The sequence below is a fragment of the Eucyclogobius newberryi genome, unplaced genomic scaffold (assembly GCF_026437365.1).
Source record: "Eucyclogobius newberryi isolate DKJ021-1_F unplaced genomic scaffold, fEucNew1.0.hap1 SCAF_15, whole genome shotgun sequence".
Taxonomy (NCBI): Eukaryota; Metazoa; Chordata; class Actinopteri; order Gobiiformes; family Gobiidae; genus Eucyclogobius; species Eucyclogobius newberryi.
The window spans coordinates 6,316,126-6,338,233 of NW_027315779.1; the positions used below are offsets into that span (position 1 = coordinate 6,316,126).

Sequence of the window (22,108 nt, forward strand, 5' to 3'; positions counted from 1 at the left end):
TATCAATAATTACTAATATGTAATTATATTATTTGTATTGTACTGTAATATGTTGTACTATATCATCAGTTTTTGTAAGAATGTATTTTATTTAGTAACATTTATTTTTGTTTATTGACTCCGAGTAGATTATTTCAGTACAATTTGTGGGATTTCAAATATGTATTGTTTTTATTGAACATAAGGTATCTTCATGTTAAATACAAGCAGACGATAGAAATTTTACAATTTTACAAAAAGTGTAAACATATTTGAAATAAAAGTTCCCTCACAGTGCTTGTCAGATCAAGTGAAAAAGCATTGTGAGGCTGAGATTGCACTTTCCACCCGAAAACTGATTATTAGTGCCACTTTTGTCAGAGCTGGAAGAGGTACTCAAAACTGCCACTCAAAGTAATGTCCATAATAGTTTACTCACATTTTGAGTAAAAATCTACTTACAGTTAACATTTGCTGAAAAAACGTTTTATCTTGTAAATGTATTTTCAAATTAAAGTACAAGTTCTAAAATAAAAGCCTTTTGTTACTTGGTACCTCAAACTTTAGTGCCTATAAAACATTGGCTAAAATTGTAATAAAACAACAGAAAAATATTTGTATAAAATAAAATATGTGTAAAATATGTCACTTTCAAATCTCTTCTTTATGCTGCACAGAGGCAACACTGGACGCAGGCCCAGGTCTACAGGGGTGCACCCTCATTTGAGACGTACCACTAATGACACAGATACATAGTATTGCCTTTGTACCCTCTTGAAACTTGGATACCCTCAGCCAGTTTGGTCTGAACCCCGGCCTGGATGGAGGGAAAAGGAGCTTATACATTCAAACATTATCTATCACACGTTTTTGTCCTTCATAAAACCGTATACATCACATAAGATAATTGTCCACTGCAGACTAGAATACATTTTTAAAGTAAAGAAATTATAAGTATGTTTTGGCTGGATTTGTTGAGGCGTCTTCCTCGTCGTCCTTTTGGGAAAACTCTGCCACTTCGTCTAACTCGGCTCGTTTTAGTTGGGACTTTGTTGTAGATGCTTCACTTAATTCCGACTTGGCTGATCCAGGACGTTTCATTTGGGACTTTTCTGATGGTGCCCATGACCTATCCGACTCCCCATTGCTTTGTGCTCGAGACATTGCTCCAACAGGATGATTCTGGACTGATGGTAGCCTGTGACGTGACACTGCTTGACTTCCTCCATTTGAAGATCGGACCTTGATGTATCTCACTGACTGGTTCTTGTCTGCATCGTGGGACTTGAGCTGGCACGCTGAACTTATAAACAAACCTCCTCCTATTATCATTAAAATGGCCGCCCCCCATCCTATGTAGAGGCATGCTCCAAGTTCTCGTCTCTGGGCATCAATCGCCGCACTGTAGAACGTCTTCACCACCGCACCAGCCGTCCACCACGTAGGTATCAAACAAAGCAATCCAGTGGCAATCAAAACCGCGCCAGCTGCAATTGCAACTTTCTTTTTCATCTCAGGCCCCTTGTCGTCCAAAAACTTTGTGCATTTCCCACCAATGAATGCCAAGATCAACCCGGTGCCACCCGTTGTGATGGCCAGGATCATGAGGGCCCTGGCCGCCTGGAGGTCAGCCGTCAGTGCCAGCATGGAATAATATGGTTTGCACATGAGTAACCCCGTGCTCTGGACCACGCAAGTCATCCAGATGCCCTCCCAAATAGTCTGAGAGGTGACAATCGTGCTCCCCACAAAAGCAGTCACCCTCCACATTGGAAGTACACAGGCAAAGATGATGCCAGCCCAGCCGACCAAGCAGAGGACACTCGCAAGCATCTGGATCCCAACAGACGCCATATTAAACGTCTACAAATGTTGCTTCGGATTCTTCTCTCTCTGTCCTCTGACTTTGGAGCGTCAGTACAGTTCACATACCTCGATTGTGTCTATTACAAAACATAGTCTCTTCGTCAAAAACGCAGTGCCGTCAGACTGTCCTCCAAGATTTTCCAGACAAGATTTTAGATTTTAGCGTGAGTATCCTTTAAATGTTCGTCTCTTGAGTGGAATGCTGGTTTCTATTGTGTTACCTGAGCGTATGTCTGTGTGTTTCTGTTCATGTGTTGTTTAACCACACCTACTCTATTGAGAGAGAAGGGAGGGGATCTGCCATAGAGACAGGTGTAACCATGACATCACTGGGATGTATTGTTTTTACTTTTTCAACGCATATGAGTTCAAACGAAACATATACATACACACACGTCATTTATTTTTCATAATTTTTTGCTTGTTGACTTAATGACCTTTAGATAATGCCCACGAATCATCTACATTAATAAAAGTGTTTTAAGAGTTTTGGTATAGCAACGTTAGTGCCTTAATGTTATTTCATAAATATTTTTACTTGAATGTAAATATGTGCACGATGTCTTTATGTGAAAGAAAAAGAGCAGAGTGGGGAAACTGAGTTTCATTCTAATGAGTTTCAGTGTGTGTGCAGAAGAACCTGTTTAAAACATGCTCTCCCCTCCCCCAGCGCCACAGCAGTCTCCAAATACATGTCCAAATCACAGGTCACTTTACGGACCAAATATCTCACGAGGTTGTCTCAGTACTCAATGGGATGGTATCACTGTGTGTTATCCAGTTTACACAATTTAAAGTAACAATGTGTAACTTTCTGGGGGTGACACATGGTAGGAATAAAACGTTAAAACAACACTTCTGAACAATCTTTACATATGTTTTACTGCTATAATAATATTATAGCCAGAGGAACAGCATTTCTATTTTGTTTGAAGTAAGAGTCAGGTTTGTGGCAATCGCCTGCTCACAATTAAAACATCCACAGTGAATAAACATGCTTTTGGCTGATAATATAAAATAAATAAAGTAGGGCTTTAAAGAAAACATATGCCTTTTCGATGTGTATATTTTTTGGGCATTTATAAATCATAATTTTACATTTATTTAATTGTAAATCATGTAATACTGATCTGAAACGGCTTAATAGAAACCAGGTCCATTGACTTCTTTAATAAGCCTCTTCTTTGTGGCTTTTTGTTACAAGCAGTTTTCCCATACTCACCGTGTTAATTGTCTTTGAACTTGTACAAGAAATATGTGTTTATTTGAACCATGCTGCTGTAAATAATGTATTGATTCAGTGATAACTTAAGAGTAAGTCCCGTGCCTCTTTTGGCCTAAACAAAGAACTGGAGCCCAGATTGGCACTGAACTGGTTTTTCAAGTCACCTCTCAAAGAAGTAGACGCTTCTAGTTTGTCGACATTCAGCAAAGAGCACACATGAATCTAAAGAAGTGAACTGTGTATTAAAATACAAAAGCATTTTAGAACATTGACATAACAAATAATAGTTGAGGTCACAGAAGAGTCATTTGAAGTCAGTACAAATATATTTCCGTGCAACACGAGGGATTATAAAAGCAAAACGATTCAAATGTAAGGGAAAAATAATATTTATAAAAACATAAAAATACAATACAGGTTCTACAAGCACAATATTTCTCACTTGTATTTAATTACACAATGCCTTTTTTAGTAAATCAACAAAACAGATCAAAGTTAATATAAAATATGCACATTAATGAATCACTAGAAAATAGTGACTAAAGGCTGTACCGGTATATCAATGTAAAAACCTTGTTTTTTTTTTTTAAACGTGCCGTAAATTAGAAGAGCCAAAGGTTGTAGCTTCTCAGTCTGTAACATGTTTCCTCTAAGAACCATATAAATGAAACTTCTTCTTGACAATTATTGGTTTTAACATCAAATATAGTAGGCACATTTCACATGTATAGGTTGTCTTTAACAGTTTTAATTTGTTGTGTCCCAAAACTACTGTACATTGACATGTTTTAATATTAATGGAATATGCTGGCATGTTTTAAAATGTTGCATAATCATAGCAACCACAATTGTTAGTAAAAAAACAATATTCTATCATACATTTGAACAGTAGTTTTGGTGCTATCAACTAAAACCATATATTGTCCATCTTTTGACAGTCTCTTGGTCTTACACATAGGCCTTGCTGCTGACCGCGGAGCGCGCTTTGGAGTACTTAACATCGTAATTGTTCTCATCAGCGGGTGGACATGAGCTACACAGGAGACCACCGCCCAAAAACAGCAAACCGGCCGAGGCCCATCCGATGTACAGCGAGGCACCCAGCTCCCTCCTCTGCGCGTTGACCATGACTGGGTTGTAGAAGTCTTGAATGATGGTATTGGCGGTCCAGCAAACCGGAATCAACACCATCACCCCTGCGATGATGAACACGATTCCAGCTGCGATGGCCACTCTGCACTTTTGAACCTCGTCGTCCATAAAGTTGGTGCATTTCCCGCCAACGACACCAAGCAGGATCCCCAAGACTCCAATGACAATAGCGATGACGACCAGAGCTCTGGCTGCTTGGAGATCAGAAGGTAAAGCGAGAAGGGAATCGTAAACTTTGCATTGCATTTGTCCGGTACTTTGGGTCACGCAGTTCATCCAGATGCCCTCCCAAATGACCTGCGAAGTTACAATGTTGGCGCCAATAAATGCAGTGACTTTCCAGGTGGGTAGAGCGCAAATGATGATGCTGCCCAAGAAACCGAAGATGGCGAGGACGAATCCTATCATCTGTCGACCGGTGGACACCATCTTGGCAGGTTTAGGTCTTCAAAAAAGCAGGGGAAAAGTAATGTGAGTTGTTGTGGGTTGGTTCAGACTCAAGAGTGTTTGACAATGCCCTGTTTTGTGAAGTACTTGTAGCTGAAGGAGAAGGCGGGGCCAATTGTTTCTGTCGTAATGTGGACAAACCTGACCGAGATGGGTTTTAGTAGAAACGCATTTGAAAATACTGGTAAATGTTTATTGAAAGGGTCATTCAACTGACTGGTATGCGTGTGTCCTCGAGTAAAAATGTGATAAATAAAAAAATTTGTGTCAGTTTGGAAGCAAAAGTGGGTAAAGTAATAAAGTTCAAAAACATAAATTGAGTAAACTAAAATTAATGTCACTCTCAGGCCTTAAAAGTGGGATGTAAATCATCTAAATCCTAATTATTGAATAAAAATATACCCATACAATTACTCATATTTAGTCAGCACAAAAAATATTTGAGAAAGAAGGTGTGAAATAAATAAATACAATTATAGAATAAGAGAATAATTTCACAATCTCTAATGGATATAGCTGCTATTCATTATTTCAGCCATGTGTTTATGTATGTATTTATTTTTATATTTCCTTTACATTCTAACTAAAGATAAATACAACACATTAACATTCATTGAGTCATACCCTAAACGTCCGGACTAGTCAATAAAAAAAATAAAAAACATCCAATCAATTTTATCCGTGGAAATTTTATAGGGAGTTTTCTGAAGTTTCCAATAGTCAAGGAAGTCATAGGATATTACCATATTTGGAGATCATACGTCAGTAATGACATGGCTGTTTCCATATAAGGGCATTTCCTTGTTGGACTGGCCACAGCAGTGCCCCTTGTGGTTTTGGTGTGTCACTGCAGCTGAGTGACAACATGAAACTGGGATAGTGAGTTTCAGTCGGAGCCAATAAACTTTGTGACTGGTGAATTTTAATTTGAATACACTCGGTTACCATGACTTTACAACAACATTCAGCCAGTGTATGGGCCATGAAAGAATTACAAAACAATAGGCATAATATATATAAGACATGAGTTACAAAGTTAGAAAAGAAAGATAGTGTTAGCAATGGTATTGATTTGGAAACAGTTAAGTGTATTGATATACCATTTTGAATCCCCAATCTCATCTGGTCTGAAAAGCAAAGCAGGGTTGAAGCGCAATTTCTCATGCTCTTCTAACAGTTTGGTGGATAATTTGGTAGAAATGTCTGGTTTTACATCAGCTGAGAAAAGCAGGTGCCGCAGTGGGGCAGCAGACAGCAGTGTATACTGTTGTTGTGTCTGTAGGAATGACACTTCACACACATTAACTCCAGGGTATATACATTTGTATATGAATGAGAAAGTGTTTGTCAGGGCAATGTATGGAAACTAGCCCGTGGATTTAAATATGTACTGCCTGTCCAAAACCTTCAATAATGTCACAAAACAATGTATTTTATTATAATTATATTAGTCGTAGTTGTAGAAGTAGAAGTGGTAGTAATAGTCATAGTAATAGTGGTAATAGTAAGTAGTTGTAGAAGAAGTAGTAGTAGCAGTTTATTTTTTAACAGGTTAAGATTGGCATCAAATGGAAATGTCTTGGAAGATGAGCAAAACATTTCTCACTACGTCACAAGATGATAGGAGGAGTCCAAAGGTCAGGAAACTCTATTGAATACTTCTGCAGCGTCTGCCGGTACAAAGACTCAGGAGAACGTGCGTTCTGGGACGTCCTGTTTGGAGTTGAACCTGTGTCCATGTAATAGTCAGATGAAGGAGGAGGAGGTGTGTCTTTGTCCCAGCAGACCAACCCAATGAGGAGCGCAGCCAGAAGCAGCAGCACAGAGGAGACCAGGCCGATGTAGACGGAGGAGCCAATGTCACGTTTCAGGGCCGTGATCACAAGGGGGTCATTGTTGATGAAGGTGGTTATGCCGGCCGACCAACTGACCGAAATAAGACACAGGACACCAGCGAGAGCACACAAAACCCCACCCAAAATACGGACCTGAAACAAACAGCATGAGGATTTACAGTGAAGAAAGCAGAGGTGGGAGGTAGAAAGCCAAATCTGCTGAATGAACAATCAAGCATAATCCACGTTTACTGCAAAGCAAATGATAACCAATCAATATACCTTCTTCCTGGTAGAACGGCTCTCGTATCTGGTTGGGTCTGGGTCCTCTCCACTGTAGTTCACAACTCCACCTCCGAACATTACCACCATGAACCCCAGGAAGCCACAGACAATGGAGATGAGGGTGAGAGCGCGTCCCGCCTGGAGGTCCGCTGTCAGAGAGGGGGCTGAGTGCCTCTTACACTGGATCTGTCCAGTCGCCTGGACCACACAATGCAGCCACAGACCGTCCCAAACCTACAACACACAGGTCACGAATATACATTTGGATGAAACTGTTTCACAAGGGCAGAGTTCAGGTTGGGACTGAAATGGTAAATGTGGTTATGTTTAAGGTGTGACCTGTGGTAAATATTTTTTCTCTAGTTTTACGCCAGTCAAGTTGCAGTTTATGAAGGAAAATTCAACTTTACATAAAAAAATGAATAACAATTTACTCGAAACTCACAACATTTTCTGACAATTTGTTTAACAAAATAAAGGTGTTATGAGGCAATAATATTTGTCAGATCAAAACTATTTTGTATCTTGTCTAAAAATGTGGCCTTTGTTAACATTATGGTTGCTACGTAACATTTGAGAAATTACCTCTACTTGCTGCTCGTATCCAACCAGGATGAGTCAGTATAATCCCTCATTCGTCCAGGAGTGTTCCATTGTAGAAAAAGATTCAGTTGTAGTCAAAAACAGAGTCCAGATGACTATAACTGAATCTTTTTCTACTTTTTCTACAGTCCAACCAGGATGTAACATTATAAACGACACCAAAAACATGGTGTCAAAAATAGGTCTCAAGTATAATCATGTTCACTACGTTTTAAAGCTCCAAAAGTGTGGGTTGGATTGGGAACCAGCGGTAGGTCATTGAATAAGGATTCCCATATCTCAGCGGGACAATCCTGGTGAAATAAAGATCTATAAAATATTTGATAATTGTTAGGATTGTCCGATGATGTCTATGTTCTGTATAACTGTGGTTTTGTCGTTCAAATGCACTAATAAAGATTAATTTAAAAATACTAATTTAAAATGTATATATTTGTTATTTCAGTCACTTACCAAGAGTAGTTTAGCAACTTACCAATTGAGCGGTGACAACATTAGCACCAACAAACGATGTCTCTCTCCACATCGGGAGTCCACACGTCAAAGCCACCCCCAAAATACCCATAAAACCAAGAGTCAAACCCCACATCTGCATGTACTGTCCAGCCATGTTCACAGATGCGCAAAACCTTTAAATGTGCACTTTTGGGTTGGGTCTGTTGTCACTAGACAAACAAAGGCAGGTACATCCTTGGAAAACACCATGTCAAATAGAAATCTAGTTCTGCAGGGTTTTGTACATAATTGAACAGCTATTTTGACAACAAAAACAAATATATTTGTTCCGCAATTTACCTTTCAACCCTTCCAATTTAATTTGTAAACCAGGAGATAAATAGTCTAATGTTTGGGAAGCAAAATAATTAAAACATACCTCACTTAAAATGTTAAGTGTGTGACTCAATGTGCTGCATTACTGGGGGATGCTGGATACCAGATGTCGCCAAAATAAAATCTAACAAAATGGCTTCATTTGTGCACAAAATATTTAACATTTTGACAACATAAATACAAAACAGATTTAAGAATTACATACTGCTATTTTTCTTCATAGAGATTAACATAGAAAAGTTTGATCAAAACATCCAGTTTCATAACACAAACAGGTTCATAGCACAAACAGCTTCATAACACCTATCACAAGCTTGTGACAATATCATCAATATCCTGTACATACGTTTAATCATTTTTATCACTTAAAAATAAAAAGGCATAAGACTGTGGTTTTCACATTTACATTTCATTTCAGAAAAAGTCCAGTTACAACATGAAAAGTAACATAATATATCTAAACATATGCACAAAAATATATCAAAAAAGAAAAAAACAGGTTATGCCAATATTCAAACTTTACGCAATAGTGTATAAATTCTTAATTTTACAAGCTAATAGAATATCTTAATGCATAGTCTATACAGAATATATATTGTTTCTCCTTCATTAAAATAAAAACAAAGACTAGTAAAATATTGCACTATCAGAAAGTTGTATATAAAGATATGCTGTTATAATTTTGTCTAATATCCCATGATCTTTTCTCACAGTCACAAGCTATTTCATCAAAGGAGACATTCATCGTCCAAATGAAATATACAAGATTCAAATGCCATGAAACAAAGCTTGAAAAGTCTATTTTAGCTGCAGTCCATGCATCAATGGCACACTAACACCCATAGGTGCTGCACAGGACCCCTCCTCCGATGACTAGCAGCGCTCCGGACGCCCACCCCACATAAATACAAGCTCCCAGCTCCCCTGGTCGTCCCTGTATGGCCAGCGGGTTGTAAAATCCAGTTATAATGTTGTGTGCTGACCAGCTTACAGGTATGAGACACAGAACCCCTGCTATAATGAACACAATCCCACCAGAAAGTCCGACGTTAGTCTTCATTCTTCTTTCACGGCTGTAGAAGTTTGTGCATCTCGCTCCGACCACCGTCAGTCCAATAGCCACCACACTCACCCCTATTGAGGCGCAGACAAGGGCTCGAGCCGCCTGTAGAGACTGAGGCAGTGCCAAAATAGAGTCATAAGCTTTACATTGAGCGTGGCCAGTGCTTTGGATCACACAATTCATCCAGATGCCCTCCCAGAACACCTGCGCAGTTACAATGTTGGAGCCAATGAAAGCAGACATCTTCCACATAGGCAGTGCGCAGATGAGGATGGTGCCAAGAAATCCGATTATGGACAAAATTATCCCAACAATTTGAGTTTGCATGTTTTCAATATCCCAAAAAAATCAGTTAAAGTTGAAAGGAAGCAAGAAAGTTTCGCGTAAACAGCTCTGATGGTGGTTTCTTTGTTTGCAATGCTGGTATGAGAGCAAAAAGGGAGGAGACTGAAGTTACTTTGTAGATCAGGTTTCTCGCTCGCCCTGATTCCTGCTGTGGGAAAGAATAGAAGGTGAGAGAGTGGACAAGAGAAAAAAAATTCCCACCTGATAAGATTTGTATTAGGAAAATGTAGTTTTAGACTTAATGGCAACTAGCCATATAACTTAATTAAAAAGTAACCCATTCCTTTATGAAGGCAAAAGAAAAGCACAGACTAAACATTAAAGGGGCAAAAGTGATAAGATTGTCCTTAGTCTTACAATGTGTGCACCAATGTATGGTCAGTGTTCCAGTAAAGACTTTTCCTAGAAACACTTTTTTTTAAATGGGCCACTTTATCCATGCGTTTGTCTCCAGTAGATTAGACTACTGTAACGGCCTGCTCACTGGCCTCTCCAAACGAGCTGTAAAACAGCTGCAGTACATCCAGAACGCTGCTGCTCGGGTCCTGACTAGAACCAGGAAGTACCATCACATTAGTCCTGTTCTCAGGTCTCTGCACTGGTTCCTGTGGCTCAGAGAATAGACTTTAAAGCAGCTCTGCTTGTGTACAAGTCTCTCCATGGCCTAGCACCAAAGTACATCTTGGATATGTTAGTGCCATATGAACCATCTCGGACTCTGAGGACCTCAGGGACCGGCCTCCTGCTGGTGCCAGAGTCAGGACTAAACATGGGGAATCTGCATTTCAGTTTTATGCAGCTAAAATCTGGGAGAGTCTTCCTGAAGATGAGAGACAGGCTTCTACTCTGACAATGCTTCTACTGACAATGTTCAAAGCTAAGCTAAAGTTTAGCTGCGCATGACTGAAAGGATTCACTTGTTTGCGATTAGTTTAGACTTCAGTTGGATTGATAATTTATATTTCGGTTTCTGTAATTTTAATGCATTTTTCCTGCTTTGTGAATCACTTTGAATTGCCTTGTGTATGAAATGTACTCTACAAATAAACTTGCAGCACATTGGTCTCATGGGCCAAGCAACAAATACTTTAGCACAGCTTAAGTTAATTTCTGAATCTGGTAAAGCTAAAAGGCTAACTTTTTTGAACTAGGTAGCAATAGTGTGAGTAGATTTAAACTCAAGTTTCCAGAAATCCACAGAGAATGCAAGAAATGCAGATATCCTTTAGGCTACAATCTTAACAGTAGGCGATAACACGCTGTATGTTAAGATGGCACAAAGGCCAAAAGAAACCCTACACTCCTTAGCTACAACCCTTAAGTGTATAAAAGACAAGAAATTTAAAATTACAAGTTTAATTTATTAAGACAGATTTAAAAACATTTTTAAAAGTCCATTCAGTTCTCTGCATGTAGACTTCAAAGGCGATCAGACGTAGGCACCGGCACTAGCAGTAGAGCGAGGAGCGGAGTATTTGACAGAGTACCTGCCGTCCTTCTGGTTGCACTGGCAGCACAAGAGGGCCCCCCCAATGAAGAGCAGCCCAGCGGACCCCCAGCCAATAAACAGGGACGCTCCAAGTTCTCTCCTCTGGGCATCAATCATCACAGGGCTGTAGAAGTTGCGGATGATTTCGTGGGCCGACCAGGAGACGGGAATGAGACACAGAATGCCACCGACAATGAAAAACACACCAGAGGCAATGGCGACTTTGCTTTTGGATTCCTCATCTTCGACACAGTTGGTGCACTTGCCTCCAGCAATGGAGAGGAGCAGGCCCAGGAACACGATGAGGATGGAGATGACGACCAAAGCACGGGCAGCCTGGAGATCCTGAGGCAGCGCCAGCATGGAGTCGTACACCTTGCACTGCATTTGGCCGGTGCTCTGCATGACACAATTCATCCAGAGGCCCTCCCAGAAGATCTGAGCAGTGACGATGTTGTTGCCGATGAAAGCAGTTACCTTCCACATGGGCAGGGCACAGATGATGATGTCTCCAATGAACCCGACGGTCGCCAAAAAGACAGCAAGGATCTGGAGGCCAGCAGATGCCATGGTGCAAAATGAGTCCACAGCGTTTCAAGTCTGGACAAGGCGGGATTGACTGCAACACCGGAGCATGTACAAACTGAAATTCAAAACTGCTGCTTTAAACTGGTCAGGTGGGCAGAATGATGGCTCCTGATTGGTTGGTTTTGGGAGTGAGAGATTGGGAACACCTGTGACCGTTAAGAAGCTGTCGCAACTTCCATGGCTGCGTCCCATTTCTGTTCACTTGTTTCCTTGATCCCTCGGTTGTAAATCCCACCCACTAAGGGGAAAAGGCCAAAGAGGAGAGAGGGAGCTTGTTTTTCGATTGGCTGTCTTCTCATTTCTGATTGACAACATCGAAGAATTGAGGAATAGAGGAGTCATGGAGGCAAATGAACAGAAATGGGATGAGGCCCACATTCATGAGGAGCTTTGAGATTTTATCAATTGAGAATAAATGATATGTTATACTTTTCTTTCATATCATGGCAGAGTTAGTTTGATAACATGTTGGAGTCACATGACAGAGATTATAAAGGTCAGAGGTGCATAGATTCACTTCCTTTTCCTGACTAGGCCTGTGCTCATGGTGGGTTCCGGTGAGCCAAACATATCTGTTTTGTATAATGTGTAACCTGATGTAAAAAAAACATATATTTGTATTATTCACATTGTCATTTTAAGTGTCCTAACAGTCCAGATATTCATGTTGTGAAGGTTTGCTTTTAAGTGTGATTTTATAAATGTAATTATGTTTTAAATGCCATACTAACTGCTTAGTGGTTGCAGACTGTGCTGATTGCAGTTTATTATACTTCATGCACTTACATTTTTTAATATTCCGTGGCAAATCTAATATTATTTTAGTTGGTGAAGGGCTTTAGGTAGTTGGGGTGGTGGAGGCTCACTTTCGAGGGTGACTTTATTTTTTGTTTGTGGTTGTGGTGGCACTTGTAACTGGGTGTTGTTCTGTTGTGGAAATGGGTTTGTTTTGTTTTAATCTTGTGTTTTCACTCCAAGCATGTCTCCCTCACCGCAGTCCTGGCCTGGAGCCTCACCACTGCAGCAGCAACTCAATCCATCTCAACTCGTCTAAAGTTTACTTTTGCTGTAAATAAAAGCTGCCTTCGGGCTGTTGAACCCACAGACAGGCTTTATTTATTTACCTTTTAGTGAACTTAAAAGCCTAACTAGTGCTGCGATATTTAAATAATTCATGCTTTTGGATTAAGTTTAAAAATGTGTGGAAACAAAATGTGTTCTTTGAGTTGGGTTGCAGACTTCAAAATAAAATGGGCTGAAAAGTAAAAAGCAGCAGTGACATTTAGTGGGCCGCATGTTGTGATCAGTGTAATCACATTCACCTGAAATGTTTGCATCAATGACAAAGTTCCATTTTATTTCAGGTACGTTAAAGCTTTGGAAAGGGAGAAAATGCCATCAAGAATTGGTTTAAGAATCACAATAAAAGTTATGTGTCTGATCAAAATTCACAAACTAGGAATTTCTTTGGATACAAAATCTACCCACAGTGCAAAGTGTACGAGTCATTATGTTCCAGTGCCTTTTGAAAAAAAAAAAATCTATGTTCAAAGTTTTTTTCCTTAAAGATTTTTATTTTTTTTAATTCTAGAATGTCATTTTCTTCACTCATTTGTATATGACATGATGCAAAATAACTCATGTTGGCCACCTAGATATTCTTGTGAAATGTGTCAACACTTTTGCCCCCAATTTTTGTATTGTAAAGTTTAAATTCCTATCACTAAAATGCAGTAAATTACTTTTGATACAGACTACCCACTTCAATCTTAACTAAGAGATATACAATATACTTTTTTCAAAATTCTTCACCGAATGAGTTGACACATGTGATTTAATAAAGCATCACACAGATTCAAGACTCTTGATAAACAATGGTATACTTTAAATGAGCATCAAAGAAGCCTTGATTTAATGTTCTTGGTTATTTTCATCACTCATTTCAAGTTTGAGTATTATGCCCTTTTGGAGTCTCTTCTTTTGCTAAATACCTGAACTAGTATCTGCTTTTTTTTAATTTCTTTGAATTTTCCCCTTCCTTTTAAATCGCATAAAATACTTCAAATGAACAAGTCTTATACATTAGTAAAACTGTCAAAATGTACATCAAACAGCCTCTGATCCAGTCTTTTTTTTTCACTTTGAATATTTTCGACCCTCCTTTTTAAGCCCCCATAAAGCATTGCACAGTCCTTTTGAATAGGGCCACAGTTGAAGTCTTTCTTGTTGCTTAGGGCCACTGAACCCAATGTCAGTGTGATAGATGTTTGTGTCTTTGCCGTTTGAGGCCACAGCCCACCCAGCAAATAGGGGCAGCCCTGTTCAGCACGTACAAAACACATTACTACTTTCAGAACACCCTCAAAGCCTGAGAGGACTACTGCGAGCGACCATGCCATCTTTGGGGCTGCAGATTTTGGGCATTGGCCTGGCTGTTCTGGGATGGATCGGTACTATCCTCATCTGCATGATGCCCATGTGGAAGGTGTCCGCTTTCATTGGGAACAACATTGTGGTCGCTCAGACTATTTGGGAAGGTCTGTGGATGAGTTGCGTAGTTCAGAGCACGGGTCAAATGCAGTGCAAGGTTTACGACTCTCTCCTGGCGCTACCTACGGATCTTCAAGCTGCAAGAGCCATGACCGTCATTGCCATCCTCTTCTCATTATTTGGTATCTTGCTGTCAGTAGTTGGGGGCAAGTGCACCACATGTATTGGTGACAAGGGGGCAAAAGCACGTGTGGCGATTACAGCTGGCATTTTCTTCTTTTTGAGTGGAGCACTGTGCCTGGTGACCGTGTCTTTGCCAGCAAATACCATCATAAAGGACTTCTATAATCCTGTAGTGCCCGATTCCCAAAGGAGAGAGCTGGGGGCGTGTCTGTACGTTGGATGGGGCGCATCAGGGCTGTTGCTGATCGGCGGGGCCCTGCTCGGCTGCCAGTGTCCCTCTAGAGAGAACCGATACAACGGACCCAAGTACTCGCCCAAATCAACCTCACCTACGAAAGAGTTTGTGTGAAAGAACTTTTGAAAAGACATTTCTTAGACTAATTTGACTAACACACGTGGGTTTTCAGTTTAAAATGTATGCAAACTGTCCAGATTAATTTGCAATCAGATGTAATTGTCATGTTGTCTTGTGGAAATTGTCAGTAATTGTGGCATGTTTTATATTAGTCTGATGTAATAAAATATAACATTGTCTTTAAAGCTTTTACGCTCTATTTGTTGTTGTTTTTTAATCAAACAATGGTTATTAAGACCTAAATCTTTGGTTAGTGTTTTATACAAAATTTTAGCTTAAAATATATGGCATTGTTATATGTCAAAAATGGTTAAGGGAACAAAAAAATGTTAAAAATGTCATTTCGATTGTTGCATAATTGTTTAAAATAGGCTATGTTTCTTCAGAGATAAAACTGTATTCAGCATTGAGACTTGTTGAGAACCACTGTCATCAATTGCAAATGAGCCTTTTATAAATGATGGGGGGAAACCTGCTCAATTCAAAGCTAAATGTACTTACATGAATCACTCAGCATTTTACGTTTTTCTCTCACTATCTGCCGTACTCAGTCTGCAGCCTTTGACACAATAAAACATTTCCACTCCATTCAGCCTTTTATTTCACCTGTCTGATATTCTAAATCTAACACCGAGCCTTTTTGTTTCACCTGTCTGAGGTTTAAATATATCGACGAGGCAAAACCACTTTATGAGATTTAGGAGGTTCTCAGCGTCCCGGCCTGGACAGATGCTGCTCTAATTTGACTCTGCAGTGTAAATAAATCTCCATTCTTTGGGGAGTGTAACCTGCTCCTTGGCAACAAACATTCAGAGTCCACTGTAGTCTCCGGTCTGGTCCAGTTCTGTCCTGATCCTGACTGTAAATTCCTGTCCAAACTCAAGAGGGAGGGGGAGTGGTGGACGGAGCGGGGCAAATACTGGGCAGAGATACAGTACACAAGCTTTACATCAGTGTACGTCAGTGAATTCCTAGAGTCTGTGGGAATGTCAGTGTAATTTTTAAAAATTCAGTGGCTACAATAAAAGACACACACGGGCTGTGCAGAAAATATAAGGTTTTTAAAAAATGCGTGGTTAAAAATAAGATCTGTACACATTTAGTTGATCAGTTGTCTTATGACATTTTTAATTGTCGGTAGCTGGCATTTTTGGATTGAATTGTGAGTTTAATCTACCCTTTTCTATAGTACTTCTCTGCGTGCATGTATTATCTCATCTTGCAGTTTCAGATGCTTGATCAGATTATGTTCATTCATTCATTTTCTACTGCATGTTCCCGTTTGGGGTTGCTGGTGACTGGAGCCTATCCCAGTGACTTTGGGCCTTAGGCGGCCCAGAGTCAGGACAAAACATGGACCGGCCTCCTGCTGGTGCCAGAGTCAGGACTAAACATGGACCGGCCTCCTGCTGGTGCCAGAGTCAGGACAAAACATGGACCGGCCTCCTGCTGTTTCCAGAGTCAGGACTAAACATGGACCGGCCTCCTGCTGGTGCCAGAGTCAGGACTAAACATGGACCGGCCTCCTGCTGGTGCCAGAGTCAGGACTAAACATGGACCGGCCTCCTGCTGGTGCCAGAGTCAGGACTAAACATGGACCGGCCTCCTGCTGGTGCCAGAGTCAGGACTAAACATGGTGAATCTGCATTTAATTTTTATGCAACTAAAATCTGGAACAGTCTTCTCTTTTATGACTTAAATTTACAATAATGTTTATTGTGATTTTAATGCATTTTTCCTGCTGTGAAGCACTTTGAATTGAATGAAATATGCTCTACAAATAAACTTGCCTTGCCTTGCCTTGCCTTGCCTTGCCTTGCCTTAGGCGGGGTACTCCGTGGACAGGGGCCGGCTCGTCGCAGTGGTCAGACTATAGAGATACTTAACTGTTTAGGGAGCTCGCACTATCGACTACAGCCCTCAGATTAAATAGGCTAAAGTGCCAAGACCTTTCCTTACATCTGATGGCGTTCTGTTGTCCGTTAATAAAACAACAAATATAGTTAATATTGTTAATAAATGTTCAGAACTGCAATGGTTCATATTGTTAAACCACTAAGCAATTGAAACAGTGAAATGCATGTTATGATTTATTTTAATTAATCAACACAACAACATGCAAAAACATTTTGGTGTTTTATTTCATTTATTTATGTTTCAAAATAAAGGTATAATAATTGTGTGAGTGTGGTTAATCAATCAGAACTGAAATATGATCAATTCCTTGTTATGGTTTTCAACAAGACTCTCACAAACTTTCCATTTAGAGGCAGTCATTCTGATTCAGGATAAGAACAGGGACAATCGTGGGAAGTTGGAAAAAGTGCATGTAAATGTGTCTAAGTTTAGTGACAATTGTTCATTTACTCTAAAAACCAAAAACAACAACACAGAGAAACTACATCAGTTAGGTTTAAATTGTCCAGTCCAATACATTTACCATTTTTTTTTATTAAAGCATATATTGTTTTTTATAGACTACACATAATTTAAAATTTAAACATAAAGTATGTAAAGTTAAAAAATAATAAATAAATAAAATGTGGAAGACAATAATTTTCACAGTTGTTTACATTTATTCTTTTCTCACACTCAATCCACAATACACAATACAATAAAGTTAGACAAAGTTGTAATGGCAGTAGATTTATATCGAGCAAACCTTCTTCAAAACAATTTCTAGTTCTCTTCTCTCGAGTGTTCTCCTCTCTCAAGTGTTCTCCTTTCTTGAGCCTTTCCTCACACATAGTCCGCATTAGAGTTGGAGATGCTCCTCGCTGGGATGAACTTGGCGGGCATGTACGGTCGGTCATCTTTGGGAGGGCAGTTGTTGCAGAGCAGGCCTCCTCCGAGCAGCTGCAGTCCGGCCGCACCCCATCCAATGTACAGCGACGCTCCCAGCTCCCTCCTCTGCGCCGAGGTCAAGATCGGGTTGTAAAAGTCCCTTATCACAGCATGAGCCGACCAGGATACGGGAATAATGATCAGAAAAGCTGCGATGATGAATATAACCCCAGATACAATGCATGTTTTGGCCTTTGACGTTTCATTGTCCATGCAGTTTGTACACTTTCCTCCAACTATAGCCATGAGTACTCCAAAAATCCCAACTATTATCGATATTATCACCATCGCCCGAGCTGCTTGGAGATCTTGAGGTAGCGCCAGCATAGAGTCGTACACCTTACATTGCATCTGGCCAGTGCTTTGGACGACGCAGTTCATCCACAAGCCTTCCCAAATGACTTGAGCCGTCACGATGTTTGCCCCAACGAAAGCAGTCACCCGCCACATAGGCATGGCACAGGTGATGATCGTCCCCAACCAGCCAATGAACGAAAGCAGGATGCCCAAAATCTGTAGACCCTGAGAAGCCATTATTAAACTCCTCTAAGATGGAACAGTGACTACTTGAAGGTTCGCGGCTTGAAAATGGTCTTCTGGTTTCACTGATCTGTTCATAAGACTTGGTCTGCCTCTCATTTTGGTTCTGGGTGGGGTTAGAGCACAAAAGAAGGAGACCTGATATCCAAAAGCTGCTAGTTTTTTGTGAGGGGGTCATTGTTCTCGATGCGTATAGTCTTTGTTACCCCAAGCAATGCTCAGAGCGATAACAATGGCCAAAGATCCCACCTGTGCTCACACAAACATGGGCAAGGCTTTGGGTAAACGCTAGACTTCACAGGCAGTGTTCATACATTAAAATAACAATAGTTGAGTGAAAGAATCTATCTTAACCTTAACCAAACCACTTGCATAGTGCGATAACAAACTTTGTCAATAAATAAATATCTTTTCCCATTTGAAAAGAAATGTGTCAGAATCTGAATCTCTTTTATTCATTCAAATTATTTTGTTATAAAATATACCCTCACAGCATGTTTTTTTATTTGAATTTATTAAATATTGTCTTGGCAGGAGAAAACATCACAAATCCGTCAATCACAACATCAGAAAAAAGGTGAAACACTCACATAAAAGTTAGCATTATAATTAGGCCTTTACAAAAACTACACAATTGTTTTTAAATATTTAGATCATGTAGAAATTTACAAGTGAACTCCCTATCGCGCAAGTACTTTACAATGAGGATTTTACAGGACAGGGCTCAACAGTTGGATGGAATGATTTCCTGTTTCTCTCAGTGGAGCAACAGCCGGGGAAAACAGTCTGTGGCTGACCAGCACCTTGTGGAGCTTGTTTATTTTTAACCTTCACCAGGCGAAATATTAAGAACAAATACTTATTTACAATGTTCCAGATTATCCAGAGTATTGTTGTTGATGTTTAAACATTGAGATACTACCAAACCTCTCACACACTTATTACGTTTACACCATCAACACTTTTAATTAGGGGTGGGGTTTTGTCACACTTCCCTTTAGAAATAGACTCACAGGCTATACTTTTCAGAGTTGACATTTTCAAGACGTGATTGTTCTGATTATTACTTAATCGAAGTCCCTGAAATTATATTTAAAGCAACAGACTTCAATTGTTAGGGCCTTAATTTCCCAGAATCCCTCACTGTTCCCTCTCCCCAAATAGCCATTGTTTTCCTGAGAGTCACGTTAACGTTGCCTATAGGCCCAGAGTTTGAGGAGGAACCAGTTTTCCAGTTGAACGGTCTCATTTGGAGCCGCACCTAAACCTGTTCAACCAGAACGACAGACAATAGATGAGTCTCGCATGCTTTGGAAGGGAAGTTTTAATGTGCTTGAATTGACCTTAATTGAAGTTTGTAATGGCTTTATTGTGGCCACTAAATACAGATAGCATACTTCTAATTCTGCTTATTTTATTATACTACTATCATTACATCTACAACTACTGCTGTATACAGATTTTTAAACAAATTAACTTAACTTTAAGCGTTTGTAACCAAAATATTTATTTACAGTGTAACATACAGTTATTAACATAATCAAAACACACTAATATGGCCAGTTTTACATAATGACAAAATGAAACACAACGCAACACACAAATAATAACATTTGCCAATATTTTAAATCCTAAAGTGACCCATGTTTTAAAATGTAAGTGAATGAAATAATGTTGTAAAGTTATGATGAAAACGTAGACCCAATCGGTGCATACAAAGCCTTAAAGCTCTCTTTAGGTGTGGTTTCTTTGTCAATTGCTCATTTCCAAACCTCGCTCACATGAGGTATTTAATTTTGTTGTACAACATGCCACAATTGACCATCAATCACACCCAATTAGCACCATTCTGTCCATTTAAACGGCTACATTATTCACACATAGTCCTTTGAAGATGTAGGGGCCGATGCATCTGATCTTGCAGCCTTGTACCTCGCCGAGTAGGAGTCCTCGTCTTTTTTAGGGCATCCGCAACAGAGCATTCCACCTCCGATCAGCATGAGTGCGGCCGCACCCCATCCGATGTAGAGGGCCGCCCCGAGCTCCCTCTTCTGTGCACTGACCATCATGGGGTTGTAGAAGTCCCTGACGATGGAATGGGCTGTCCAGCACACAGGAATAAGTAACAGGACTCCAGCTGTGATGAAAACGACCCCAGCGGCGATACCGACTTTGGCTTTTGCCTGCTTGTCTTCTACACAGTTAGTGCACTGGCCCCCGGCAACGGCAAGGAGAATTCCCATGATGCCAACCACAATGGCGAGGATGGTAAGAGCTCGAGCTGCTTGGAGATCAGAGCTTAAGGCGAGCATAGAATCATAGACCTTACATTGCATTTGACCAGTACTTTGGACCACACAATTCATCCAGATGCCCTCCCAGGATGTCTGTGAGGTGACAATGTTGCTCCCAATGAAGGCAGTGACTTTCCACATGGGAAGAGCGCAGACGATGATGGCACCGATCCATCCTATGACACCCAGGGCAGCCCCGAGCATCTGCAGGCCAGAGGACACCATGTTTGATTCAAAAAGATGGTCAAAAATGTCCTCAAAAAAGAGATTTGTGAAAGAGCTGTAATTCTTAGTCCTTGCTGGAGTCAGGTGAGTTTGTCTTTGGGTGAGGATGCACAGGAGCAGGTGGATAAGAGCTCTTCTGTGAAAAAGGGAGGGGCTAAAAAAGGCAAAACAACAGCTCAGCGTCAGTGGGACCTGCTGATCCGGTCACATCACCAATGCACCTCCTTTGGCTCCTGAACCCCATCCCCCAGTGTGCCTTCTTTAGGCAAATGGGAAACACCATTATCTCATACTACTACAAAGGTTTTGTAAAAGTAAAAAAATATGATCAGCAAATCCTTTCTATGTTTCACAAATAGGTGGCATTCATGTATCACAACATAGAATTACTATAATTTAGCTGGAGGACAAGCAAGATTTATATGGAAGAATTTGCCGTCAGATTGTTGTTTTGCTGACCTGATTTATGGTTCATATCGCGGTAATCATTGGGCTGATCCATATGAAACAAAAACTGATGTAAAGTTACATTTCTTTTCAATCAGCATAAATAAACAAAAGTGACATTTTTTTCACGATAGCCTCAGAAAGTTTTACCTTTTTGCAACTCCAAAGGGATGGGTGTCGTCAGTTGAAAGGACTTTACACCATGGGATTACTATGACAAGTCTGTGCAGCCAATCCTGAATAATAATAAGGTTCAACATTTGTGAATTGTGAATTCATCTCTCATCAAATGGAATGTGAAAGCATCATATTATTTCTTAACTTCTTAAGCTACACATTTGTACTGAACATTTATTTATGAAATTAATATTCTGTACGTAAAATTAGCGTTAACTTTTAACATTTACAGCCTCTCAAGTGCCGCCTTAAGCAGCAGGAAGTTGAGACAAAGGTATTTTAAATGACAGCATTTGTTTGAGATGCCACCATGACCAAATATGGTCTTCCGGTCGGTGATGTCATATGATGAGGTAAAGGGACAAGGTCTGTTCCATCATTCACAATTAAAGTTTGTGTACAATGAGTCACCCGTCTGAGGCTATTTATAATGTTATATATAAATATATATATTATATAGATATATACACACATATATACACACATATACACACATACATATATAGATGAAAAGCACTAGGATTTGTCACAGTCACAGAAGGAAGTTTGTGGTAAATCAACACCTTTGTTCTTGGTTCACCATTTTCAGTTGAGATGACATGAGTATTAAAAAGATCCTTTCATGGAATCAAAGAGAAACTGGGACTGAAGATTATGAGCTATACCATGACATGTCCATTAGGGGACAGCAGTCTTCAAATATCATCACCACATAGTCGTATGAGGCGTGCCCTGGATTTGAGAGTTGAAAGAGTAACTGGGACACGCACAGATCTTGCATGGATAGTAAAGGGCTGAAGGGATTGAGTGATTCAATATTAAGGTCAAAATGAGGAGATAGAATG

At 40.0% G+C, this 22,108-nt stretch overlaps 6 protein-coding genes across 7 annotated transcripts; 1 reads left to right on the forward strand and 5 right to left on the reverse strand.

Annotated features, from left to right (window-relative positions):
• Positions 1–314: 314 nt before the first annotated feature.
• LOC140360580 (claudin-4-like) lies at positions 315–4,725 on the reverse strand. 2 transcript variants are annotated; one of them, XM_072445836.1, is made up of 2 exons: positions 4,169–4,725; positions 315–1,842 (listed from the first exon to the last, which is right to left on the reverse strand). In XM_072445836.1, exons 1-2 carry the CDS (start codon positions 4,649–4,651, stop codon positions 928–930), a joined length of 1,398 nt encoding a protein of 465 aa, XP_072301937.1. In that variant the 5' UTR covers positions 4,652–4,725; the 3' UTR covers positions 315–927. The 2 variants fall into 2 exon arrangements, with proteins under 2 accessions (XP_072301937.1, XP_072301936.1); XM_072445835.1 differs by lacking the exon at positions 315–1,842 and having other exon boundaries at positions 3,799–4,725.
• A 1,508-nt stretch (positions 4,726–6,233) lies between these two features.
• LOC140360577 (claudin-4-like) lies at positions 6,234–8,037 on the reverse strand. Its single transcript, XM_072445832.1, has 3 exons — positions 7,868–8,037; positions 6,787–7,023; positions 6,234–6,657 (listed from the first exon to the last, which is right to left on the reverse strand). Exons 1-3 carry the CDS (start codon positions 8,000–8,002, stop codon positions 6,280–6,282), a joined length of 750 nt encoding a protein of 249 aa, XP_072301933.1. The 5' UTR covers positions 8,003–8,037; the 3' UTR covers positions 6,234–6,279.
• A 982-nt stretch (positions 8,038–9,019) lies between these two features.
• Positions 9,020–11,723, reverse strand: LOC140360582 (claudin-like protein ZF-A89). Its single transcript, XM_072445838.1, has 2 exons — positions 11,189–11,723; positions 9,020–9,606 (listed from the first exon to the last, which is right to left on the reverse strand). The coding sequence occupies exons 1-2, from the start codon at positions 11,688–11,690 to the stop codon at positions 9,056–9,058; spliced, it is 1,053 nt and encodes a 350-aa protein (XP_072301939.1). The 5' UTR covers positions 11,691–11,723; the 3' UTR covers positions 9,020–9,055.
• A 2,207-nt stretch (positions 11,724–13,930) lies between these two features.
• Positions 13,931–14,908, forward strand: LOC140360576 (claudin-4-like). The gene has a single exon (XM_072445830.1). It carries the CDS (start codon positions 13,972–13,974, stop codon positions 14,728–14,730), a length of 759 nt encoding a protein of 252 aa, XP_072301931.1. The 5' UTR covers positions 13,931–13,971; the 3' UTR covers positions 14,731–14,908.
• A 2,514-nt stretch (positions 14,909–17,422) lies between these two features.
• LOC140360579 (claudin-4-like) lies at positions 17,423–18,178 on the reverse strand. Its single transcript, XM_072445834.1, has one exon. It carries the CDS (start codon positions 18,112–18,114, stop codon positions 17,476–17,478), a length of 639 nt encoding a protein of 212 aa, XP_072301935.1. The 5' UTR covers positions 18,115–18,178; the 3' UTR covers positions 17,423–17,475.
• A 1,478-nt stretch (positions 18,179–19,656) lies between these two features.
• Positions 19,657–20,740, reverse strand: LOC140360578 (claudin-4-like). The gene has a single exon (XM_072445833.1). The coding sequence runs from the start codon at positions 20,637–20,639 to the stop codon at positions 19,995–19,997; it is 645 nt and encodes a 214-aa protein (XP_072301934.1). The 5' UTR covers positions 20,640–20,740; the 3' UTR covers positions 19,657–19,994.
• Between the last annotated feature and the right edge of the window lie 1,368 nt (positions 20,741–22,108).